General features: G+C 46.0%; 1 protein-coding gene across 1 annotated transcript in view; it reads left to right on the top strand.

The window, feature by feature from the left end:
• LYST (lysosomal trafficking regulator) overlaps nucleotides 1-26,262 on the top strand; it is a 75,148-nt gene that overhangs the window by 42,153 nt on the left and 6,733 nt on the right. Inside the window, exons 22-45 of the mRNA XM_081114529.1 lie at nucleotides 4-631; nucleotides 1,957-2,134; nucleotides 3,080-3,249; nucleotides 4,455-4,685; nucleotides 5,763-5,929; nucleotides 6,758-6,907; nucleotides 8,796-8,987; nucleotides 9,852-10,030; nucleotides 10,937-11,143; nucleotides 13,374-13,550; nucleotides 14,094-14,170; nucleotides 14,710-14,898; nucleotides 15,122-15,267; nucleotides 15,350-15,446; nucleotides 16,574-16,635; nucleotides 17,365-17,420; nucleotides 17,846-17,998; nucleotides 18,589-18,833; nucleotides 19,817-19,883; nucleotides 20,605-20,761; nucleotides 22,722-22,862; nucleotides 24,118-24,335; nucleotides 24,749-24,979; nucleotides 25,373-25,562. Of these exons, the coding sequence (XP_080970655.1) occupies nucleotides 4-631; nucleotides 1,957-2,134; nucleotides 3,080-3,249; nucleotides 4,455-4,685; nucleotides 5,763-5,929; nucleotides 6,758-6,907; nucleotides 8,796-8,987; nucleotides 9,852-10,030; nucleotides 10,937-11,143; nucleotides 13,374-13,550; nucleotides 14,094-14,170; nucleotides 14,710-14,898; nucleotides 15,122-15,267; nucleotides 15,350-15,446; nucleotides 16,574-16,635; nucleotides 17,365-17,420; nucleotides 17,846-17,998; nucleotides 18,589-18,833; nucleotides 19,817-19,883; nucleotides 20,605-20,761; nucleotides 22,722-22,862; nucleotides 24,118-24,335; nucleotides 24,749-24,979; nucleotides 25,373-25,562 (4,308 nt within the window). The remainder of the gene's footprint in view (nucleotides 1-3; nucleotides 632-1,956; nucleotides 2,135-3,079; nucleotides 3,250-4,454; nucleotides 4,686-5,762; nucleotides 5,930-6,757; nucleotides 6,908-8,795; nucleotides 8,988-9,851; nucleotides 10,031-10,936; nucleotides 11,144-13,373; nucleotides 13,551-14,093; nucleotides 14,171-14,709; nucleotides 14,899-15,121; nucleotides 15,268-15,349; nucleotides 15,447-16,573; nucleotides 16,636-17,364; nucleotides 17,421-17,845; nucleotides 17,999-18,588; nucleotides 18,834-19,816; nucleotides 19,884-20,604; nucleotides 20,762-22,721; nucleotides 22,863-24,117; nucleotides 24,336-24,748; nucleotides 24,980-25,372; nucleotides 25,563-26,262) is intronic.

Below are 26,262 nucleotides of genomic sequence, written 5' to 3'. Positions count from 1 at the left end.
CAGCACACGGCTCCTCTGGCAGCATTCCCCCACGGACGGGGGCCAGCCTGCGGCGTTCCAGAAGCCTGCCCACGCTCCCCACGTCCTCCCTCGTGCCGCCCCGGACACTGGCCGGAGGCTCGGACGGGGGCATTAACAGGGTACCGAGTGCTGCCGGCAGCCCTGCGGCTCCCCAGCCTGAGCAGTGGACCTCCCCCGGGAGCTCAGAGACGCTGAAGCAGGGCGAGGAGGAGGAGGCGTCCATCAGCAGCTGCGAGTCCGCAGAGGCCGTCTGTGAGGGGGACGCTGGCCCTCCCCGACCAGCCTCTGTGGGTGGCGTCCCCAGAGGAACGCCGGAGTGTCCGGGGTTCGGCGTCGATCAGAAGGAGTTGGAGGCAGAGTCCAGAGCGGACGGTGATGGCCCTGGGGACGCGTCCTACCCACGCCGCCCCGACGACCTGCGGGGACTGGCCTCATTCCAGCGCAGCCAGAGCACCGTGGCGAGCCTGGGGCTGGCCTTCCCCTCGCAGAGCGGGTCTGCCCCCGTGCGCCGCTGGCCCAGCCTGGTCGACAGGAGCGCTGAGGACTGGGCCAGCCTGGCCTTCTCTCCGGGTTATGAGCCCAACTACCTCCGCACCGCACACACTCCCAGGTATCACACGTGTCTGCCAGCCCTCCCTCTCCACGTGTTTCACTATTCCTTTAAGAATTCTATGCTTCTAGAAGCGTCTTCATTATGTCACTTCTTAATATAATGTACATCGATGGCAAACAGAAACACACCTTTCTCCTTATTTTAATCCTTGGTAATATTAAGTTCCATATTTAACCAAATGCTAAACCATAAAGAGCTCTCAAAGAAAATAGTCTGTAGTTTATTTAATTCTTTGTGGTTATTGGAGAAAAGTTCTTCAGTTCAGGGAAAGGATGACTGATTATTGCTTCCAGAAGCACCTCTACTGCACGGTCCATGGGACCACGGGCGCTGATGGGAGCGCCCCATTTGCTGTCGGCACAGCAGACACTGGCCCTGTGCCTGCAGCACGGAGTGTGGCTGGTGCAGAGGAGGAGCTGACTTTTTACCTAGTTTTATTTTATTTTTTAATTTTATTGATTTCAGAGAAAAAAGGGGAGAGAGAGAGAGAAGCATCAATGATGACAGAGAATTATGGATCGGCTGCCTCCTGCACGCTCCCAACTGGGGATCGAGCCCACAGCCCTGGGCATGCGGCCTTGACTGGAATTGAACTTGGAACCCTTTAGTAACAGCCAATGCTCTCTCCACTGAGCCAAACTGTAAGGTCTTTATCTAATTTTAAATAGTTCAGATAGCACAAGTGGCTTTGGTATTGGACTTCACAGGTGTAAGATAGAAGAGTGTTTAGGAAACTGTATGCCTAAAAGTGCCAGTGACAAACCTGATGGTCAATTTGTGAGTCTCAGTTAAATCAGGAAACATTTTCAAATGTTAACATTATGAATGTTCCACATCACGACATTTTAGGCAATAAGGGATCACCTAGACCAGTGATGGCGAACCTATGACACGTGTGTCAGAGGTGACACGTGAACTCATTTTTTTGGTTGACTTTTCTTTGTTAAATGGCATTTAAATATATAAAATAAATATAAAAAATATAAGTCTTTGTTTTACTATGGTTGCAAATATCAAAAAATTTCTATATGTGACACGGCACCAGAGTTAAGTTAGGGTTTTCAAAATGCTGACACGCCGAGCTCAAAAGGTTCGCCGTCACTGGCCTAGATGATGGTGGGCTGCACCATCCAGGTTCCTGTAAGTGCATCACTGATGAGAGGGAATCTGTGATGGCACAGGATGAAACCGCTAACGATGCATTTCTCAGAACGCCTCCCGTCGCTAAGCAGCTCATGACTGCACTCATCACATTCTTACGGAAGTCGCCGTGCCCTGGTCTCCGCGCCGCTGTGTTAGTGGGTGTGTCTGGTCTGTTGCAGGGTCACTGAGGACGCTCTGGTCCCCATCTGCTGCGGGCTGTACGAGCTCCTCAGTGGGGTGCTCCTCATCCTGCCCGACGCAATGCTCGAGGACGTGGTGGACAAGCTCATTCAGGCCGAGATGCTGCTGGTCCTCGTGAACCACCCCTCCCCTGCCATCCAGCGAGGAGTCATCCAGGTAAGAGGTGTGTGGGAAGCAGAGCCTGTCCCACTGCGAGGGGGTTATTGGGGTGGGGGGACACGGCAGCATTCTCTGTGAGAGGGGCACAGGGTTCCGGGGGGAGGGACGGGTTCCTGACACAGGCGCCTTGTAATGACACAGGGAGGTAGGGCAAGAACAGGTTAGCCCTGGCAACCAGGAGGTGGGCTCCTGGGCTCTGAGCACGGATCCATGGAAGAAGTGAGTTTGGGAGGCAAATGATTAATTTGGTTTTACACGTGTCATGTCTAAGATGCTGGGGAGGGTGGGATGGAGGCCTGTGCTTAGGGTAAGTAATGTGCGAGACGTCTAGAAACAGTCTAGGTCAGGGGTGGGCAAACTTTTTGACTCGAGGGCCACAGTGGGTTCTTAAACTGGACCGGAGGGCTGGAACAAAAGCATGGATGGAGTGTTTGTGTGAACTAATATAAATTCAAAGTAAACATCATTACATAAAAGGGTACGGTCTTTTTTTTTTTTTTTTTTTTTAGTTTTATTCATTTCAAACGGGCCGGATCCGGCCCGCGGGCCATAGTTTGCCCACGGCTGGTCTAGGTGCTACACACCTAGGGGCCGGCAGAGAGTGCAAAACTGCAGGCTGACATTTTCTCCTTCAGAACTGGGCACAGGCATTCTACGTGCACTTGACGAAGGCGGCCAGTCCACCAGGTGTCATGTTCAGCTAAAGAGCTAGTTTCCTGTCACGAAAGCATTAAGGTCTCCAAGGTGGAGTCATCATTAGCATTCTGTAGCCACCAGAGACAAAGCTCATCTCCTTTTGCTCTGGAGATGGCATTGTTCTTAGCTTTCTATGTTCTATAACATGAAATTAAATGGTAACTTACAAGGCTAGTAACTGTCTGATGTGTATACACTACGTAAAGTCTTAATACATTCTTTAACTTGTCCTAATTTTTCCCTTAGCTGTTAGATGTGTATTTTAATAGAGCATCTAAGGAACAGAAAGATAAGTTTCTGAAGAATCGTGGCTTTTCCTTGCTGGCCAACCAGCTGTACCTGCACCGGGCGACTCCGGAGCTGTTAGACTGCTTCGTAGAAATGTTCTTCGGTCGACACATTGGCCCTGATGACGAGTACGTGGGTTCTGCCCTCCACTGCAGTTGAGGGTCTTTTGTCCTAAATGTAAAATCTAAGAAACTCTCTCTTAACAAAAGTCCTTGGTCTTCCTTTGTATTTCATTCACTAGCTAGAGAGTAGACAGGCGAATCTGTATCAAAGGAAAGAAAGTGAGAGTGAGGATTAGGCATCAGTGTTCACAGGGGGAGGTCCCTAACAGCCAGGTGCTGTGTGTTCTCAGCCGCAGATGCCAGGATCCCTGGAGAGGCCCCTCCCAGCCTCGCCTTCAGGTCGTCTGGGGGCGGAGCCAGCCCCTCACCTGGAACCCCTGTGGCACTGATACTGGGCTCTGATCTGGGGCAATGCTGAAGGATTAGCAAACAAGCCCAAAAACAAGAACACTTTCTTCCAAACCAGGAGTTTAGCAGGAAAGTTAAACTGTGGTTTCTGTCTATGATAGAGAGAAATGAGTGTCTTATTATTATTATTATTATTAGAGGCCCAATGCATGAAATTCGTGCAGGGGGCTTGGTCCTCGCAGCCCTGCCTTTGTCCAGAAGGTTGTTTGGCTGTTCGGTCTAATTAGCATATTAGCTCTTTATTACAGGATTATTCAGTAGACCAATTCAGGACTGTGGACTCGCCTTATTGCAGCCAGGAGAGCAGTGCTTTTCACTTGTGCACAGCTTTGGGCTCTTTCAGAGCGATTCTGCGTTATCTCATTTGGTTCTCACAACACCGTTGAGAAGAAGTGGGTAGATCTCAGCACCCATATTTGACAGATAAGGAGAATGGGCACAAAATGCTTAAATAGTCTCCCTCTGTGACTGAGGCAAATTGTATGGGGACAAGAGGTCAAGACTTTTTGCTAGACTTCAGTTTATTAGCTCGGGTCTGTCAAATACCATGTAACATGGTTATTGTTTTCCTCTGCACTTGTTATGTAGACAGCTAAGGGGCCGATGGGTGAATTGAAGTGAGTCAATTAAAACTATGAAACCGTTTCAATGTTTCATTTGTACAGGACAGACTTCTAACAACACCCTTTATCTTATTTTTGGAGGGGTTTATAATCTAAAAAAAGATGAACGATCCACGTTCCACAAATTTATTTTATAGCCTCAAAATCAGGTTAACAAAACAGTCCATATTGCAATCACTTTTCCTTCTTTCGTGGTTAATTGCTTCTACTGTGCTCTTACCTGTGTATGATTTATTATAGGTTTGATCAGGAAGATGTGAGAAACCTGGGGCTTTTTCAGAAGTGGGCTGTCATTCCTGTCCTGGGACTAATTGAGACCTCTCTGTATGACAACACGCTCCTGCATAATGCTCTTCTACTTCTCCTCCAAATATTAAATTCGTGTTCGAAGGTAGCAGACATGTTGTTGGATAATGGTCTTCTCTATGTGCTATGTAACACAGTAGCAGCCCTGAACGGATTGGAAAAGAAGTAAGTTTTGAATCATCATTTGAAGCTACGTTTGATAAATATTTCAGAAATGGAGAACTTTAGTAATAGGTTACATTAAAGCATCTGGTTTTCCATAATACTTACAAAGAATTTTTTTTCTTATAAAACATTAAGTAAGATTAAATTTGGTGGGGACATAGTTTCCATCATTTTCAACAAAGTTTTTTATAAGAAGATATTTATATGACTTTTTAGGTGTTTAGAACCTGAAGACAAGTTGTAAAAGTAAGTTTTGTTCCTATGGAAAATAATACAATAATTAAGAAATAATAAGGTAATAAGCTGTGCCACGTACTCACAACTGTAAACCTACTTTTGCCCCGCCCTGTATATTACCAAGCTTCCACTATAGTCTTATAAACATCATTATGCCATCAGGAACAGGACCTTGAGGATTAGGGAAATAGTCACTTGACCACACAGCTAATGTGTGTAAGTGAGATTCAGAGAGGTTAGTTATCCAAGTTCATCTCTGAGAGGCCTTCTCAGAATGTTCCTGTTCATACCTACCAACTCTCCGCCTTTGGTGTGGGCTCAGAACCTGCCTATCTGTTCCCATAGTAGCTCCTGTTAACCTGTTTTGGGGTGTTTTTTTTTTTGCTTGTTTTCTTAAATATATTTTTATTGATTTCAGAGAGGAAGGGAGAGGGAGAGAGAGAGAGAAACATCAATAATGAGAGAGAGAGAATCATTGATGGGCTGCCTCCTGCAAGCCACCCACTGGGGATCGAGTCTACAACCCGGGTATTTGCCCTTGACTGGAATCGAACCCTGGACCCTTCAGTCCACAGGTCGATGCTCTGTCCACTGAGCCAAACCAGCTAGCGTGTAACCTGTGTTTTTACACTTACCACCCTTTACGTCTATCTCTTTACTTGCCTGGTTCTCTGTGAGACAGCTTTTGATGAGTCAGTGTGTGTCCTCACATGTCTGTTTCTAGCCCGCAAGTCGTGTTGCCTGCCACAGGGTGAGCGTGGGTCAGCAGTGAGTGCATGCATGCTGGCGGAACAGAATTAACCGTTCTCTCTGCCTTAAATCCTTTTTCTTTTTCTTTAGCATTTCTTTGAATGAATACAAGTTGCTTGCTTGCGATATACAGCAGCTTCTTGTAGCCGTCACAATCCACGCTTGCAGCTCCTCGGGCCCCCAGTATTTCAGAGTGATCGAAGACCTCATTGTGCTGCTCGGGTATCTTCAAAACAGCAAGAACAAGAGGACACAAAGTAAGGTTCAGCTTGTGGAGTTTGGGGGCAGTTGTATAGGAGCCAAAAAGGTTATTCGAATCTAATCTCTTTCTTCTTGGAAACTTTTACTGAAAGTTTAATTTTGTGATGATATCTATTAGCTCTAAAACGAAGCCTTCTTAAGTGGTAAAAATAAAAAGTGATGCCTCTATGTAATTAGTAGCTGGCAACATATTAAAAGAAGCCACTGATTTTTCTTACCAAGTAGAATTGAAAGGCTTATGTTGAATAATAATGCCCTTTAGTTTGCTTTAATGGCAAATATTAAAGAGAATATGAAACAAAAATGTGAGAATTTCTGGTTAAACTTTTACCTTATTTATTAAAAAGTTTGTTCTTTAAAGCAGTTATATAAAATGAAATAAATGTGTGGGATAGTATTTTATAATGACCATTTGGAAATTTGCTTTAAAATTGCTTTTAAAGACCATTTTAAAATGTTTACTACCATCAAGAACCCATGTTGATTTAAAATTTTTTAAAAATATATTTTTATTGATTTCAGAGAGAAAGGGAGAGAGAGAGAGAAACATCAATGTTGAGAGAGAATCATTGATCGGCTGCCTCCTGCACGCCCCCCCACTTGGGATGGAGCCCACAACCTGGGCGTGTGCCCTTCACCGGAATCGAACCTGGGACCCTTCAGTCTGAAGGCCAACGCTCTCTCCACTGAGCCAAACCTTCCAGGGCTGATTTAAAATGTTTAATTCTGATAAAATATTATAGACAATTTAGATACCGTGTAAATATAAAAATCAGAGTTGACAACCACGTAGCTTGCAGACATTGTGGTGCCTGCGTTTTCAGGCATGGCCGTGGCGCTGCAGTTCCGAGTCCTCCAGGCCGCCATGGAGTTCATAAGGACCACCGCGAACCACGACGCCGACAGCCTCACCGAGTGCTTCCAGGCACCTTCTCCCCAGCACGCGGTCTTTCCGAAGCGGAAGAGCATTGCTGGTGAGTGTTGAAATGCATTTTAGTAATGATGACGTGTAGGCTGCCGGGCTTTCCTGTGTCCCTGCCATTCACATGTTTAAACACTGTCAGTTTAGAGACTTAGGCTGTAAAGTGTGAGGAAGTGTTCCTCCCAGAAGAAGCCGCTCACTGCTTGCTTCTCTGTGCTGGTCCCATGCAATTTCCTCTGGGGCACCTGCCACGTGCTAAGCACAGCGTTCCGTGTTGAAGATGCAATGACTTAGAAAGCAGACACAGCATCTGCCCTTGCAGAGATGATAAATGGTGGAGAAATGCAGGGGCAGGAGTGAGACGATAGTAGGGCAGCCCGCTTTACATCAGGAGGCGGGGAAGTGTGTGAGGAGGTGAGATTTAATGTCATAAAGGACAGAAAGGAGTCAGGGAGAGAGAGATCAGAAGGCGGGTGTCCCCGGCAGAGGGGACGGCTCACCGGAGGGAGCTGAGGCCGGAGGAAGCCAGGCTGGTCCGGAGAAGAGAAGGAAGCTGCTGTCCCACTGCCAGGTTAGCCTGTGTCAGTCTGACTCCTGGGCACCACTGCCAGGTTAGCCCCGTGTCTGTCTGACTCCCGGGCACCACTGCCAGGTTAGCCTCGTGTCTGTCTGACTGCTGGGCACGTGCTTCCACTCATCCCAGCACCCAGGGAACAAGGCACCGGTTCCTCCCCTTTGTGTGGTAGACATCTTTCCATAGACATATATATAGAAAGAATACACAGATATTCCTTGTTTAACAAGTGCATAATCTGTTATATTGTGTGACTGTCTTTCCTAACTTTTACCAATCAACAAAGGTGTTATTCCTTTTTTACTTTTCTGTTTTTGCTATTGTAAACAGGGCAGCAATATGCATTTTTTTATTTGCTTCATTTTTTTGTCTCAAAGGTGACTCTACCCACCAAAATGTAATAACTAAAAATACCAATTACCTAAAAGAGTAGACAATCCAAAGTGCTATTAAAATATTCAAATATCTTACAGGGTGAGTCATTAAAACTTACCATATTTTAGTCATGTGTGAGTAGTGTTTATAGAGGCTCTTTATGGAAATTGATCTGTGTTTTCATAATCTAAACCAAAGGTTCAATTCCAGTGAAGGGCTGCGCTCTTCCTCACCTCCCGAGGCGCCATTTTCGTTCCTATGGTCACCTCCCAATGCTCTCCTCCTCCCGTGCGTTCAGGCGAGACTCCTCTCTCCCAGGCTCTCCCGGATCCGCTCCCTGGGTGGCACCTCTCGGAGCAGGTGCAGTAACGCTGCTGAATGCCAGGTCTCCTGTCCGCCTGGGGAGACGTTTCTCGGGAAATGCTCTTGGGATTGAATTCAAGCAACACATGCAGCAAATCACTGGAATGATTCTCACCTTTCTGATCTCCTCACCTTCATTGGACTGATTTCTGCTGTCACTATATACACTTTCAAAACTGTTTTACCCAGTTCAGCCGTGGCAATCATCCGGAAATAGTAATGTTCTTACTAAAACACAATGTGCTTGATAAATCTATTGATTATTTTAGAATACGAGGAGGTGCGACAGTATTGGAAAATACTTTGTCAAAACATTCTGAACTGCTTGTATGTGCCCTTCTAATTCTTGGAGTTTTTCAGGAAACTCAAATTTTGCCAAACAATAGCCACCCTCCTCAGCTAGGCACCTACTTCCGCGTCCTTACTTAGGATTCTGAATCAGAAGTACTGTCGCACTTCTTCAAAGAGGGGAAGCACCACTTTCTCTTAATCACTCTTTCCTTTGTGCAAATTAACTTTGTATTAAATGAGATCTTTTAATGTTCTGATGATCAAAAAGTTGCAGCAAAACTAGCTTCCTGGATCTTGTTAACTCTGGCATCTGCTGTTGTAATTGATACATTTGAAGGTCCTTGGAAATGCCCCCTTGCTCACACGGACCCCTTTCTGATGCGCATGCGCTCGGTGGCGAGCGATGAACTTCACGTGATGATACAGCGGAGGATGAGCCAGGAGAGCCCAGTGCAGGCGAGCGAGGCCGAGCTGGTGCAGAGGCTGCAGAGACTCATCGTGCTGGCAGTAAACAGACTTATTTACCAAGGTGAGTGTTATTCTATGTTACACATATAATGTAACATCTAGAGCAGCCACTAAAAGCTGTGTGAAGAAATACACTCAGAAGCACTATAGATAAGTCAAAATGAGATTCTAAAAAAAAAAATGTTCAAATAATCCCAAGGAGGCAGGAAAAAAATACACAGTAATTGTTAATCACTAGAAAAACAATACATTCAAGATTTTTTTTAATATATATATTTTTACTGATTTCAGAGAGGAAGGGAGAGGGGGAGAGAGAGAGATAGAAACATCAATGATGAGAGAATCATTGATCAGCTGTCTCCTGCATGCCCCACACTGGGGATCAAGCCTACAACCCAGGCATAAGTTCTAACCAGGAATCGAACCCAGGACCCTTCAGTCTGCAGGCCAACGCTCTATCCACTGAGCCAAAGCAGCTAGGGCAATACAATATTTTTTTTAAAAGATTTTTCTAATTTATATTCGGGGCACCTGGCCCTCAGGCTAACTCTGAAATTGAATCACTGTTCTCCCTGGCACCACATTGAATGGGTAGCATGCGAGAGAAACCGCTCTGCACGTCCACCTGCTGTAAGCATCATGTGTGATTGGTCCAAGAACCTCATGGCTTTAATGATTTCATAGTTTAGTTCATCTTCATTAGTAAAATAAATCTTAATTTAGAATTGCATGGCTTATATGCGTTTAAATTTTGACACTGTTTTAAGTGAGATCACTTTCTCTATGTATTCAAGTAATACATTTACACGTTTATATCGTGACAACTGGATCAGTACTTACATAGAGTATTTTTACCAGCATCATTACATTGGTAATGGCTAGGTGCCGGTGATTTAACTGATTTTTTATTCTTTTTTAAATTCAGAGTTTAATCCAGATGTTGTTGCCATTTTGAGTACTCCAGAAAATGCCACTCAGAGCAAGACCTCAGCTTCCCAGACTGAAATTGCTGAAGAAAATAGTCATCGTGAACAGATTTCCATTTTCAATCCATTTCAGAAGGAAATACTGACATACCTCATAGAAGGATTCAAAGTATCTGTTGTAAGTAAATTAATTAAATGGGGAATGTTCATTCACACAAAAAGAGTAGCGCTTTTTTGTTTTTACTTTGTTTTTATTGCTGACACTATTGCCGATGTCCCCACCCCCCCCCCGCTTTGCCCACATCCACGTAGCCCCCTTCCCTCTGGCCGTCACCTCGCCGTTGTCTGTGCCTGTGGGCTATGCATAGACTAGTATGTTCTTTGGCTAATCCCTTCATCTTGTCATCCAGTCCCCTCGCCCCTCCCTCTGACAGCTGTCCGTCTGCTCCATGCATGCCTCTGGGTCTATTTTGTTCATCAGTTTATTTTGTTCATGAGATCGCACATGTAAGTGAGGTCTGTGGTGTTTGTCTTTCTCTGACTGACTTACGTCACTTAGCATAATAATCTCCAAGTCCTTCCATGCTGTTGCAAAAGATAAGAGCAGGGGTCCTCAAACTACGGCCCGCGGGCCACATGCAAATACAAATATTGTATTTGTTCCCGTTTTGGTTTTTTACTTCAAAATAAGATGTGCAGTGTGCATAGGAATTTGTTCATAGTTTTTTTTTAAACTATAGTCCGGCCTTCCAACGGTCTGAGGGACAGTGAACTGGCCCCCTGTTTAAAAAGTTTGAGGACCCCTGGATAAGAGTTCCTTCTTCTCTACAGCTGGTCAGTTCCTGGGTTCTCACGTTTTTGTTTATCCGTCCATCCTCAGTGGGCATTTGGATTGCTTCCACCTTTTGGCTATTTGAACAGAGGTGTATGTCCACATCTTTTAAACACTGTTGTACGGATGTGTGTGTCTTTCTAATTTAGACTGTATTTAGAAACCTAGAATAAAACCGGTTTGGACTGTGTTGAGGTTAGTATATTATTCCTTTAAAAGTCTGTTCCTAATTCATTTCTGTTTCGGTTTAAGGGTTCAAGTAAACCCAGTGGTTCCAAGCAGCAGTGGGCGAAGATCGTGTGGTCTTGTAAGGATACCTTCCGCATGCAGCTGGGGAGACTGCTCGCCCACATCCTGTCCCCAGCCCACCCTTCCCAGGAGAGAAAGCAGATTTTTGAAATAGTTCAGGAGCCAAATCATCAGGAAATACTACGAGACTGCCTTAGCCCATCCCTGCAAGTAAGAATCAGTATTTCATACGAAAAAACCGTGCGTGAAACGTCAAATTGCACAAAACAAGAATTGAAATTAAACTGTATTTTCATGCCAAACATTGTAAGTGTAGTTTTCTTACCAAGTGGCACCTGAGGTCTTTCTCCAGATGCCCTCCACCAGCCTCGCCTGGATCTGGATCTGCTCGTTCCCCATTCTTTTTAGTGCTTCAGTGAAGGTCTGTATATAAGTTCCTACGAGGAACTAGAATCATTACATGATTGATCAGAGGATGTTAAAATGAGTTATTAGAAACAACTTCAGTGGCTATTCAAAGTGAATAAAAACGTTTCTGTTAGTTTTTCAAGATGATTTTAGAATGTCATTGAATACTAAATGGAAATATTTTCAGTTAATTAAGAACCTTGCCTCTAAGACACAAACGTGCAAATACTCCAGTCAGTTACATTCCTCTTTATTTGCCAACTCTCCAGGCCTTTTACTGGGAGAGCATCTGCTCCGTTTCCTCTCTGGGTCGGGTGGCAGCTGTCTCCTGATTCCTTTAAAATGTCGCATAGGATGAGCTCTGCTATTCCCGTCCTGCACATGTTCATCTCCTGCTTCTAGGAAGTGGCAGGATGTGAGGCAGCATGTTAATGTACACACCACCCAACATGTGAGAGTTTCCAAACCCATTTGTTGACATTTAATACTATTCACAGTTAGAATGCGAGCGGTATTTGTATTAATGCAAATTCTTAAAGAAAAATTCTGCATGCTTAACTTGTTGGCACATGTAATGTCTAAATAACACACAGTGTACAGGTAGCAATGGGGTGTAACATCTAAAGCAGTGGTTCTCAACCTTCTGGCCCTTTAAATACAGTTCCTCATGTTGTAACCCAATCATAAAATTATTTTCGTTGCTACTTCATAACTGTAATGTTGCTACTGTTATGAATCGTCATGTAAATATCTGATATGCAGGATGGTCTTAGGTGACCCCTGTGAAAGGGTCGTTCGACTGCCAAAGGGGTCGCGACCCACAGGTTGAGAACCACTGTCTAAAGCATGGAAGGCCCGACCCAAAAAACTATGCGTCAGAGCTTGGTGTGGGCTCACGCCGTGTAGGACAGTCGCCTTTGCCCTGAGTAGCAGCTCCGATGTCAGTTACAGGGACTGCTCATCAAAGATTGGCCTGGCCCGGCCGCCATGGCTCAGTGGTTGAGCATTGACCTATGAACCAGGAGGTCATGGGTCGATTCCCGGTCAAGGCACATGCCCAGGTTGTGAGCTTGATCCCCAGTAGGGGGCATGCAGGAGGCGGGCGATCCATGATTCTCTCTCATCATTGATGTTTCTCTCTCTCCCTCTTCCTTCCTCTCTGAAATCAATACAAATATATTAAAAAAAAAAAAAAAAAAAAAAAGATTGGCCTAACCCAACCTGTCTCTGGACCTTCACAGTGCTGAGGTCTCCCTGGTTCCAGGGTTCCGAGGGCGCATGGATGCTTATAAGCTCATCCGCGGAGAGCTTTTTGTTCTGGAGTGTTCACCCCTCTCTACCAGGCAGAAGCAAAGGAGAAAGAATAAATAAGCAGAGCTCCCTTATCTCCAGGCGTAAAGGAAAGTTCGCCTCCAGTTACATTTGTTATGAGGGGAACTAAGAAAGGTTGTCCCTTATCCTAAGCTTGCTTCCTGTATTTCTTTAGTGAATCCTCTCCAGAAAACTTTCCCCACGATAAAAGCCTGCTTGCGCCTTTTCTTATCCTTGTTCTCCCTCCCTTCTCCCTCTTTCTCCCTTTCTTCCTTCCTCTTCCTCTCTTTTTTTTACCTTTTACAATGAAAATTTTTAAGCATACTAAGAAAAGTAGAATAATATAATGAATACTATATAACCATCACATAGATTTAACAATTGTTAATATTTTTATCTTTATCTTCTCCTGAAACATTTTAAAATAAACCATAGAAATCATGACATTTTTCAAAAGGCATTTTTTTACATATAATCATAATATTATACGTAACAAAATTGGCATACTCCCTAATGTCCTCATATATCCAATACAGAATCACATTTTTTCAGTTGTCCCCCAAATGTTTTTTTTTTAAGCTCATTTATTCCAGCCATATTTAACCAAATAAACCTAGCAATCTAATTTAATTTACCTGTAAGAAGTAAAAATTCAATAATTTAACTGTAAGAAGTAAAAATTCTGTATGACTGAAAAGAATGTATTCCTTTGTTTTTCCAGCATGGCGCCAAGTTAGTTTTGTATCTGTCGGAGCTGATCTATAATCACCCGGATGAGCTGACTTGGGAGGAACTGGACGCGGCCCAACTGCTTATGAGCGCGTTGCAGACGTGTGGCCACAGGGGCCCCCCTCCCAGCGCGGCCGCAAAGCCAGAGCTGCTCAGAGTCATCAGAGAGGCGAGTCGGAGAAATAGCACGTGTTCTTAGGCCGTCCCACTGGCTGTGATGAAAGGGCGCTGGGAGGCTTGTTTGCCATTAGAGAGTGTCAGTGAGGATGAATTTGAGATACTTGCTTTCTGTATGTTGCTTTTTTACCACGAGAGAGCAAACAGGCTCATTGAAGGAATGTTCTATCCTCTGTGGTCACCCTCATCTGTTACCAGTAGCGTTCAGGGAAGGGAAAATCTTCACATTGACAAGCGAGTTGAAGAACCAGCCTTGAGTCATGGGTTCTTTAATGAAAAAACAAAATAAGGAAGTAAGCACCTGTGCAAACCCACCCGGTTAGACAGCCCTGGCTAACTCTTCTACCCTCACTCCTCTGCCCACACCGTCTGGAGACAAAGGGGAAGGAGCGCATTATCTAAGGAGCTGATTCTTCTCCTGTTCTGGTCTCCTGAGGACAGCGCTTTTCCTGTGTTAGCTTGGTTTTACAAGTAGTTTACTGGGTCTGTGCCAATGTTAAATGATAAAGAATAAATTTTACATTATTTCTTTTAGGAGCAAAAGAAATATGAAACTGAAGAAGGTGTGAATAAAGCCACCTGGCAGAAGACAGTTAAAAATAATCAACAAAGGTAGGATTTTAAGTGTTGTAAAGTCATGTCTTTTAGGAATCCATTAGATTTCACATATACTTTTAACTGTTTGTTTTCTTAAATTTTATTTTTTCCATCACCATTTATCCCCTCTATGCCCCCTCCCTGGCCATCACCACACTGTTGTCCATGTCCATGAGTTCTCTCTCTTTTTTTCTTTTTACTCAACCCATCCCCTACCCAGCACCCTCCCCTCTCTCACCAGAGCTGTCTGCCTGCTCTCTGTCTATGAGTCTGTCTCTGTTTTGCTTGGTAGTTCAGTTTGTTCAGTAAATTCCACCTATGAGTGCAATCATAGGTGGCTATTGTAGTATATAACACTGGTCTTTCTCTGACTGGCTTATTTCACATAGCATGACACTCTCCAGGTCCATTCACACTGTCGCTAAGGGCAAATTTGCCTTTCTTTTTATGGCAGAGTAATATTCCATTGCGTAAATGTACCACAGCTCTTTTCCCTGCACATTTCACGTTCCACGTTCCATGTGCTTAACTTATGGGCAGTTTTGTCTGTTCAGTCTCTTTCAGCGTCTCGATTTCAGATCAAAGGAGATATCTAAAATAGCCGCAGACATCACCCAGGCAGTGTCTCTCTCCCAAGGAATTGAGAGGAAGAAGGTGATCCAGCACATCCGGGGGATGTACAAGGTCGACCTGAGCGCCAGCCGGCACTGGCAGGAGCTGAGTCAGCAGCTGACACATGACAGGTGCGCAGAGGGAGATGGGAGACCTCTCTTTCATGGTAGTCTTTGTACGATGGATCTGTATTCGAATCGAATTATATAAATAGTTTGGGGTTTTTCTTTTTTTAATAGCTGGGTTTTTAACTGAATAGACTAACTTTTTACTTACTGAATTATACAATAATTTTTTTAAAGCTACACGCACTTCAGATTGCCACTTAAGGTCTTCTTTTCCTTTGTCTAACAGAGCAGTCTGGTATGACCCCACCTACTACCCCACTTCCTGGCAGCTGGATCCCACAGAAGGGCCGAATCGAGAGAGGAGGCGTTTGCAGAGATGCTACCTAACTATTCCCAACAAGTACCTCCTGAGGGACAGGCAGAGGCCGGAAGGTAACGGTGCATCCGGCCTGGCTGTGAGTAGACGGATAACTGTGGTCTTCGGGGAAAGGTGACAATGCTCTTTTCCTCACAGGCATGGTCAGACCGCCCCTCTCTTACCTCTTCGAAGACAAAACTCACTCTTCTTTCTCTTCTACCGTAAAAGACAAAGCTGCAAGTGAGTCTATCAGGTAACTTTGACCCCGTGAGCCGTTTTTGCTTCTCGTAGAGGAGTTAGAAATTCCCATAGCCTGTTGTGGTACTTGTCGCTCTGTTTGAGACAGTGCTGTGGCTTAGGGAGAGCTTCCAGACAGGGCTCCAGAGAGGACGAGGTTGGATGCGGAATCCAAAAGGGAAAGACAGCTTGGCAGGAAGGAGCCCGGGACTTGTGTCCTGGTGCCCTGGCCCTTGTTTGCACACGGATGCCCCTGTACTCGCCTGTCCTGACAGCCTGTGAAATGGGCAGCGCTGCCGCGGCATCCACAGGCCGTCGGTGCAGTGATGACAGGTTCGGATGCTGGGCCCGCGCTCTCCAGCTTTCTGATCGTGGGCAAGTTACTCACCTCTCCGCGTCCGTTTCCTTACCTGTTGTTCCATGGGGAAGGTAGTAACGCCAGCGTAGCTTAGCATCGCCGAGTAGTGATGCGTCAGCTATTGTCATGCCCATTTTATAGACGGAAAACTGAGCCTCAGAGAACGTAAGTGTCTTGACCAGCCGTGGGCAAACTATGGCCCGCGGGCCGGATCCGGCCCCGTTTGAAATGAATAAAACTAAAAAAAAAAAAAGACCGTACCCTTTTATGTAATGATGTTTACTTTGAATTTATATTAGTTCACACAAACACTCCATCCATGCTTTTGTTCCGGCCCTCCGGTCCAGTTTAAGAACCCATTGTGGCCCTCGAGTCAAAAAGTTTGCCCGCCCCTGGTCTTGACTAAAGAAGAGAGGAACTTTTGTGACTCTAAATCCTGTTTTTCCTAGAAACTAGACTTCTTACGTGTTTGAAGTATCAGAGGCATGAACCAATGTTTGCTTATTTACTGGAAAATATAAAATATTCAAGTCTCTTTTCAGTAACTGAATCCTGTATTCTGCCTACAGGGTATAGGGATTATTAGCCTTTACTAAAAGTTTCCATCATTTTTCTCCTCTACTAGAATGTTAAAGAAAGAGCTAATATTTTTACAAGGGTTTTGACAAGATGTCTTGTACTTGAAACTTGTCTGCTTTGCTGAAATCTTTTACTAGATAGAATAAAGCTTATACTTTCTAAAACTGGTCAAAACATTCATAGTGATTTTAAATGTATTTTGACAGAGTGAATCGCAGGTGTATCAGCGTCGCCCCGTCTAGGGAGACAGCTGGCGAGTTGTTATTAGGTAAGTCATGTTTTGGAGAGTTTTACTCAGACTCACCTGCCTTGTTTCACTTGTGATCAGTGGAAGCCTTGTTTTGGCCACTGCCATTAAAGGAGTTAAATTCTCTCTAACATCGCGTAGGTTATTCTGCCTTGACATTATGTATAATGCATGGCCTCATGGATGTGAAGAAATGGCAGCATTTTAATTTTTATAAAGCTGACTTTCTTCATGAGTATACATTTTTATATTTAACTAGAAGCCCGGTGCACAACATTCGTGCACTGGGAGGGGGTGGGGGGATCCCCTCAGCCCAGCCTGTGCCCTCTCGCAGTCTGGGACCCCTCGGGGGATGTCCACCTGCCACAGAGGCAGGAGAGGCTCCCGCCACCACCGCTGCACTCGCCAGTTGTGAGCCCGGCTTCTGTGAGACGTGCACTGACCACCATGGGGCAGCTCCTGTGTTGAGAACCATTCCTTTTATTTTATATGTGATCGAATTCCCACAGCAACCCTGTGAAATCGAGACCTCCCTCACCCCCTTCTTTTTATAAGGTCACTAAGACACAGAGAGCCTGAGCAACTTGCCGAGATCTTGCGGATGCTGTTCACAACTAGGGGTCGAGTGTCAGGAACTATTTCTGGGCGATGGCCTCAGATTCAGGCCACTGGCTCCAAAGGTCATGCTTTTTACCATACAAGCTAATGGCACAATACGTCTTTAAACTCACATGTAATTATGTTCTGCAGGTAAATGTGGAATGTATTTTGTGGAAGATAATGCTTCTGATACAGTTGAAAGTTTGGTGAGTAGACGCTTAAGTTTGCACTAAATTCACACAAACTCCAAAAACGTATAAATTCAGTATCGCCAAAAAGCAGGTAGAACTATTAGAGCTCATTTATTGTGACTTTATGTGTCAATTTATCTGAGGTGAACATATTTTATGAAAGGCAGTTCTAAAAAGTATTTTAAACTTGATAGTAGATTCTGCTGGCTCCTGCTCAATTTTCTTTAACCTAAAACTGCTCTGAAAAATAAAGTATTAAAAAATCAAGTCTATTAACTAAAAAGCCTAATTTTTATTCAGCATTTTGAAGTGTGTGGTAGAGGATTTTCAGAGAATCTCATCTACCATATTGCATTTCGATATTTTTTAAGAGTCTAAAATTAAAATGATTATTAATATTTCATGCAAAGCGGGGACTTCCATCTCTCTCCTTTGCCCAGAGCCCTCAGGGAGAATTGGAACCAGCGTCCTTTTCCTGGACGTACGAGGAAATCAAAGAAGTCCACAAGCGCTGGTGGCAGCTGAGAGACAACGCCGTGGAGATCTTCCTGACCAACGGCCGGACGCTGCTGCTGGCCCTGGACAGCACCAAGGTGGGTGGGCTGCGCTGAGGCAGACGCGCTGCAAGTTCATGGCGCCGGGTGCTACTCATGGCCCTCAGGTCCAACTGATCTAAACTTCCATTCACTGTTTCTGACATCAAATAAAGATTGCCTTACTTCTCAGTCCTACTTAAAGTAAACCCTAGATTTTTGTACTCCAAAACTGTTAAATCCTGATTTCCCAAAGGGACTGTGATGAATGAGTGAATGGATGGATGACCAGCCTAAAGTAGTTTAAACTTGCAAGTAGATTTCCCGTCTGACAAGCCCTCTCTGGACCCCCACAGCCTTCAGCTACGGTGGCTGCCTCCGTTACAGAAAGCCTCTGGGAGGAAGCTGTGTGGGCTTGCCGCTCCAGGTCCTCCCGGGTCCTCCCCGGTTCTCCGTGGGAAGCTCCCGCTCATTTCCTCCTCCCACCCAATCGCTCTGCTCAGCTCCCAGGGACCTCGAGTTGCTGGCCCTGTGCTCCTGCTCCATGTCCTCAGCTGATGGGCCGCCAGCGGCATTGGACCCGGCTGATTAGTCTCTTCTTAATGAGAAGCCCCTTCCCCACTGGGCTGCTTTCTTCCCCCTGCACGCAGGTTCGCGACGACGTGTACCACAGTATACTGACCAATGACCTCCCCAACCTTCTGGAATACGGCAACATCACCGCGCTGACCAACCTGTGGTACACCGGGCAGATCACGAACTTTGAGTATCTGACGCACTTAAACAAACATGCCGGCCGATCCTTCAACGACCTCATGCAGTACCCGGTGTTCCCCTTCATCCTGGCTGACTACGTGAGCGAGACCCTCGACCTGGGGGACCCGTCCGTCTACAGGTAACAGGAACTCCCCTTTCAGCTCCGTCCACATGCTGTTTATTTTATTTAAGTTTTTATAACAGGAATTTTCAAACGTGCACAAAATTGAATGAAAATGGAATGAACCGCCATATATCCATCATCCCAACTCAACAATTAGGAAGATGCTTGCCAAACTTACATCATCTTTTTTTTTTTCTTTTTATGTAAGACATATGGCAGACCTCTTGTTCTGTCCCTCCTGTGGCCTTCAGTCCATATCTCCTAGGGAAAAGGTGGAATGTTTCTTACCTAACCTCAGTGCCATTATCACAGCTCAGAAAATTATCAGTTTTCATGGCATCATCTCATATCCAGCCCATTTCAGATGTCCCCTCCTGGTACTCGAGGCATCCTTTTGGAGTTGATGGACTCGAATCAGGCCCGCTGTCACCTTTGGTGGCAATGTCTGTGCGACGGACATGTGTTTCTCGTGATCTGCGAATCAGACAGCAGGATGCTTATTTCAGTGCGCGCTCTGCATCTCAGCTTGGCCATTTTAAGTGTAGTTTCTTCAGGTTTTACTAAGTAACCTCATAATTCTGTGACATCTCCTCATGGTCACATTTCCTGTCCAAACTGCCCTTCATGCCTCATTGACTAACTGGGCGTGGAGTCTGGGAGATGGGGAGAGGAGCCCCCAGTTGCCATGGCAGCATCCGTCGAAATCCTGGAGGAAGAGAGCGGGGCAGGGAGGGAGGGATGGCCGTGCTGTTCTTGTAGTGCGTACTCCTAAGTCAGGAATTGCTGAGGCCTGTAGGGCCTGCTTAGAAAGTTCTCCCCTAACGTGTATGAAACCATGATTTTGAATGGTGACTGTTAGTTGCCAAGCAGCAAGTGTAAGCCCTAAACTGAGGGCCGAGTGCTCTGTCGATCACTTACGCACTTGCGGGTGCAGACCTCTGGGCAGCTTGATTCTGGCAGCATCAGGTGCCGTCTAGTCCCACCCTCTCTCCCTCTAGAAACCTCTCCAAGCCCATCGCCGTGCAGTACAAAGAGAAGGAAGATCGCTACGTGGACACGTACAAGGTGGGTTCTGTTTTCCCTCATTTTTGATAAATGAAAATGAGCTTTGTTTTAAAGAGTTGTGTTTTACTTGTGTTTAGAAATTTTAAACGTATAGTACTGATTTTTCTGTTTTTCACGTCTTTGTACGTTGATTGACAGACAACTGGAAATCATTATACGATTTTCAATATTAGTCTGTCTCAATTCTCTGAAAACATTTTACCCAGAAAAAGAAGTACACTTATTAGAGTGGCATAAGTTGGGAGCTAGTAAGCCATTGTTATATTGAAATATATAAGTAACTATATTCCTTATAAAAATCACAAGGATTTCCAGGGACACTATGCCCTGGGGTTATTTCTGTAACAATATCAGTGTATTTATGAGGCACCACAATCTCTCGTTGTTCATAGTCAGTCAATTATGCATTGCTTTATTAATAGAAATTGGCAGATTTTATTTTATTATTTTGTTGTTGTTTTAACCCTTGTCTGAGAATATTTTCTCTATTATTTTTAGAGAGAGTGGAAGGGAGGAAGTGGGAGAGGTGCAGACTGGGAGGTGCCTCCAGGTGGTCAGGCAGCAGCTGGGCACCCTGGAGGGCACCCCAGACACTCGGGTGGCTGAGGTCGGAACACGAGGGAGGGCAGCATGGAGAACGGGCACAGGGCTGGCAGGGAAGGGCTGTGAAGCCACGCAGGGGGCTGGGTGGCCATAGTGTCTGGTTCCCTGTGTCCCTCAGTACTTGGAGGAAGAGTTCCGCAAAGGGGCCCGCGAGGACGACCCGCTGCCGCCCGTGCAGCCCTACCACTACGGCTCCCACTACTCCAACAGCGGCACCGTGCTGCACTTCCTGGTCCGCATGCCGCCCTTCACCAGGATGTTTCTGGCCTATCAAGGTGAGCCGCGGCCGGGGCCGGAAAGGCAGGCTGCTCGGCAGAGGACACTGGGCTACCTCCTGGGAATGTCTCCAGACCAATCAAACCGCAGGAAACGAGTTCTTTCTGTTCCTTTGACAAAATTCTCTTCTAAAACCGGCCACAGCCAAATCATCTTGCTAATGTCTCAAATGTTAGCTTCAAATTAAACATGTCGAAGTTTATAAAATGCAAGTCACTTTAAAGAATTCTTTAAAGATGTAATCACATACCATAAAATTTACCCCTTTTACCCTTTAAAAATGTATGCGGTTCTCTTTTTAAAGATACTCAAGTTAATAATTATTTTAGATCACAGTTATCTTTGAACCCTAAAGGGGAATATGTTGTGGTAGTTTATTACAAATAACTGCTAAATAAATAATAGGAGAGCCACATCGCCACCTTCACCTGGTAACTTTCTAGCTAATAACCTTCTGCCTCCGCTGGCGTTGTAAGTGGCAGCTGCAGGCCTGAAAGTGAATAGCTCGAGGCGAATGGATTTGTGTGCAAACAGGGACAGTTTCTAATGAGAACCATGGTGTTACTCATCTGCACCCTCTTGCAGGAATGACTGTCTCCTTGGTCTATACAAGGGCTTTCTTACGTTTGTCCCCGTGAGTGCACAGGACAGATGTACACGGGACAGCTGTTGAAGCACGTGAGGGTATTGCCCTGACCCTCTCTGCCTCCCAGTGTCTGTCCCAGGCTAGTTATCCTTAGTTAGTTTGACATCAGGCCAAGAGGTTCCTTTGTGCAAGGTCTTACCCCATTTTTTCCAGAGTGAGTTAGTAAACATTTCTTTAAGTGACCCTCCCAACTCCCTGAGAATAAGGAAATGTCTGTAAACCTAATTTCTTCGCAGATTTTATTTAGTGGCAGGCAGTGCTGACTGACCCAACAGACCAGATAAGAGAGGAGTAAAAGGAATAGGAAATGCGCGGGCAGAGGATAGCTCAGGCGTGGGGAAGAAGTTGGCACCTCTTGGTGAAATGTGCCTCGCTTGATGCCGAGACCAGTCTGTGATAGTTTCCAAATGAAAAACGTGCTCACGTTTCAGCCAGTTCAGAGGAGTTTTAGACGGAACGTAGGGTCCCTGAGAAGCGTCCGCCCCGCTGTCTCCAGGGCTGCCTTCGGCGCCGCTCCTGCTCAGGGCCGGCCCTCAGCCAGGGACGCAGCGCAGAGCTCAGCTCTGGAGTGTGAACAGTCTGCCAGGAAAACTTAGCGAGGAGAGAGTGAGAGCATCTAAAGCAGGGGTCCTCCAACTACGGCCCAAGGGCCACATGCAAATACAAATATTGTATTTGTTCCCGTTTTGTTTTTTTACTTCAAAATAAGATATGTGCAGTGTGCATAGGAATTTGTTCATAGTTGTTGTTTTTTAAACGATAGTCCGGCCCTCCAACGGTCTGAGGGACAGTGAACTGGCCCCCTGTTTAAAAAGTTTGAGGACCCCTGATCTAAAGAGAAGGAAGAAAAAGTAGTCCTAACAATTAGAGGCAAAGGAGTAATTTTGCGTCCTGATGGGGAAAGGGTATTTTATCCACTTGAGCTTTAATTTTACTTCATTATTATTCACTCATCCCATAAACAAATTGTTACTGAGTACCTAGTACATGCTAGGTATTGCTGATACCCCAGGTCCCTGCTCTTATGGAACTTTTATTCCACTTGGGTAGACAGTCGTCAATTAAACAAATGCTAGAAACTCATCTAGTTTTATGTATTATGAAAACAATACAGATTTTAAATAATACAATTACGGCCTCAAATTATGTATAGAAATACTTATTTTCAAGAATAAATGAATAACCTCAAACTATAGGTAAGCAAAATGAACATCATTTTACTAGTAATCTTTTTGAAGTAGCGAAATAAGTTCCGTCAGGCTTCAAGTGGAGTCAGGTCTCTGTGTCTTAGTTCTCACCTTTGTTTCTTACAGATCAAAGCTTTGACATCCCGGACCGAACCTTCCACTCCATGAACACGACCTGGCGCCTCTCCTCCTTCGAGTCCATGACTGACGTGAAGGAACTGGTCCCGGAGTTCTTCTATCTCCCGGAGTTCTTAGTCAACCGAGAAGGTATAGCAGGAGATCATTTCTAGTTTAGGTGTTTGAACATTTGTACTTATTTTATAATTTTCCAAAAATAAAAATAGCTGTTTTAAGTCCTAAAATTTGAGTCCATAAATAAGAGAAATACCTTTATTAAGTACATGATTTTATTTCCAAGTCAGCTTGAGGATTTTAAGTATTTTATAGGACTAAATATATCTGGAAAACTGTGACTTTGAGCTATTAAAATTCTTTATAACATGTATTTTAATTTTTTACAGAAATTTTTTTCAGATTACCAATGTAATTTCAGATTACAAGGTAATTTTAAAAAATGAGTCATGAATTTATTGAAAACACAATGTTAATTAACCAAAATCTCAGTGATTTTTATGAGGAATGATAGTGTATAAGTAAAAGACTCTAACCAGAAATCTCTATACATAAAAGGCTAATATGCAAAGTGTCCCCTCAGGAGTTCGACCGGGAGACTGAGAGTTCCATCGCTCGCTATGATGTGCGCTGACCACCAGGGGGCGGCGCGGAACAAAGGAAGGCCCTGATCGGCCCTGACCGCCAGCCAGGCCCAGGGACCTTCCCATGCACGAATTTTGTGCACCGGGCCTCTAGTATCTAATAACAAAGGATAGAATTAACAGATTAATTAACCCCATGAGAGGCATTTGGGGCTGCTTCTGATGACTTAATTTCATGTTGTAATGTGACCTTTAGGAAGATGTGAAGGTGAGAGTTATATCTTTAGGGACGTTAGTGTTGGGCAGATTCCTGCAGAATCTCACTCTATCTCGCTGTCTGGAGTGTTTGAGCATGATGAGTAAACCCCCACTCCGCGTCCCGGGGGCACGTTTCCTGTGCTGCCACGTGAGAAACGTCGCAGTGAGGCCAGCGCCTGCAGGTGGGGCCTGTCTGGCTTTCAGGCTGGGGCTCCGACTTAACTCCACTGCCTGTCCTCTCTGTCCATCGCTTCTCGTGTGTGAGTTCCAGTTTCCGTGGCTGCATAACAAAGAACCCCCACACTTAGCGGCTCAGAGCAACAGCGCCTTTATTACCCGTCACAGTCTGTCTCCAGGTTAACGGGACGGGCTGTCCGTGTGGCTCTGTTGTTGGGTGAGTGAGTGACGAGCGTCCGTGTCCTGTCCTCTTTGCCGCTCCTTTTCCTGGTTAGAGTGTCGGCCACGATTCCTGTGAGCTCTCAGGACCGCTCAGTGCCCACGAGGCGTGCTCTGGGGGAGACACACGTTAATTTTAGTCTTGTTTTTAGGTTTCGATTTTGGCGTGCGTCAGAATGGCGAGCGGGTGAATCACGTCAACCTGCCGCCGTGGGCGCGGAACGACCCGCGTCTCTTCGTCCTCATCCACCGCCAGGCTCTGGAGTCGGACCACGTGTCCCAGAACATCTGCCAGTGGGTGGACCTGGTGTTCGGGTACAAGCAGAAAGGGAAGGCGTCTGTCCAGGCCATCAACGTGTTCCATCCCGCGGTAAGCGATCTGAAAGGAACTGCACTTATGTAGAGTAAGGCAGAGCTGAGTGTTTGCAGGCCAGCTGGTTTCTGTAAAATGCCTACGTTATCAGAGAGAATTGGCAGTGACACTGAACTGTTAGAACCTAAATAACCCTCTCGACCTACCCATATTGTCTGTTAACTTCATTTCTGTGCTGATCAGCATCAATCAGGACGCAGTATTCTCGTCCATCCCTTCAGAAACATCACTTTCTAATCTCAGCGAGGCCAGGAATGATTATGAACCTGATCAAAAGTGTCTCGGAGTCGTTTCCATGGAAACAGGAGAGGAGCCAGGAAGCGTGGCGAGCAGAGCACGTGTTGCTGGCCTTTGGTGTTCTGCCGATCTGGCTTCACACAGACCTGCCTCCCCTCCCCTTCACCTTTCAGACGTATTTTGGGATGGATGTCTCTGCGGTGGAAGATCCGGTGCAGAGGCGAGCGCTGGAAACCATGATCAAGACCTACGGCCAGACGCCTCGCCAGCTGTTCCAGGCGGCTCACGTGAGCAGGCCGGGGCCCAGGCTCAGCCTCGAGGGAGAGCTGCCTGCGGCCGTGGGGCTGCTCGTGCAGTTTGCCTTCAGGGAGACCCGGGAGCCGGTCCGAGAAGCCCCCCACCCGGTAAGCCCTGTGGGAGGGACAGTCACAGTGAGCAGGAGCCCACGTGTGCTTTGGCCTTCCCGGGCTATGATGAGAGCAAGTGTTGCCTCTTAAAGTAGGAAGAGGGTGTCATTTTCACTTTGCAATAGAGAAATAAAGCAAGAAAACCTTAAAAGGAAAGTAAGTTCTAATCGTCCACTCACTCTTCATTGCGAAGGCAGCGTAAGCGGGGAGACGTGGATGGGAGTCCATAGGGGCTGCCGAGGGGATCCCAGCAAGTGAGGAGGGCGAGGTCCAGGGGACCTCAGGGGCTGGGAGCCAGGTTGCTTTCTCTTACTTTGTTTAGACTTTAAATTAGGAGTCATCTATATGTACTACCTCTTTAAAAATCATACCTTTTCTTGTTTGGTTTAGAGTCCTTTGTCCTGGATAAAAGGCTTGAAGTGGGGGGAGTACGTGGGCTCCCCGAGTGCCCCGGTGCCCGTGGTCTGCTTCAGCCAGCCCCACGGGGAGAGACTGGGCTCCCTGCAGGCGCTGCCCACCAGGGCCATCTGTGGCCTGTCCCAGAACTTCTGCCTTCTGGTGACCTACAGCAAAGAGCAAGGTAAAAGAAGCGGACATCACCCGCTTCTGTGGTGCGTGGGTTTGAGTGTTCAGGTCATCTGAGCTGCTATTGTTTCGTCTCTAAGCTTTCTGGGTCCCTGGTGAACATGATCCGATCTGTGGTGATTGCACGAAGCAGGAATGAAACACAGGCTACATGAAACAAGCGGGAGTTGGATGCAGTGCCAGTGGGAACGAGGGGGAGTTGAAGGCACAAGAATAAACAGCTCTGCTCACAGATGGAAACTTTATCGATAATTTAGTGAAAATGTTCCCTTTGAGGCCTTTGAATCCCGGAATAGATACACTTACGTGACCATCAAATCTGTTCCTCAAATGTAAACAGCAAAGCGAGGGGCCACCAGAGCCTTGACAATGGGTTGAAAACTGCCTGTGGCTGGAACGCCATCCTCTCATCCTCAGGCACCCACTTGGCCACATGCTGGAGGGTGCTGTGCAGGGGGCCCCCTCTGATGCCCAAGTGTCCCCAAGGCACGGACACGGGGACACGGTCCCCTCAGGGTGTGCAGGAGAGCTCGTCCCGCTGATGAGGCGTGGGCTGTGGGCCCCGCAGGAAGAGCGGAGGGCACGCATCTGTTCAGATCAGCTTGGCCTGGACGCTGCGTGTGGGCTGAAGTGGATGCCTCTTAGCAGCCGCACGTTAGCACACATGTGGCTGTGGGTGCCGCGTGCTCCTTGGG

The sequence above is a fragment of the Myotis nattereri genome (assembly GCF_964212035.1).
Source record: "Myotis nattereri genome assembly, chromosome: 20".
NCBI classification, from domain to species: domain Eukaryota; kingdom Metazoa; phylum Chordata; class Mammalia; order Chiroptera; family Vespertilionidae; genus Myotis; species Myotis nattereri.
The sequence above is the reverse complement of the archived record's forward strand: the minus strand, read 5'-3'. Positions and strand labels throughout refer to the sequence as shown.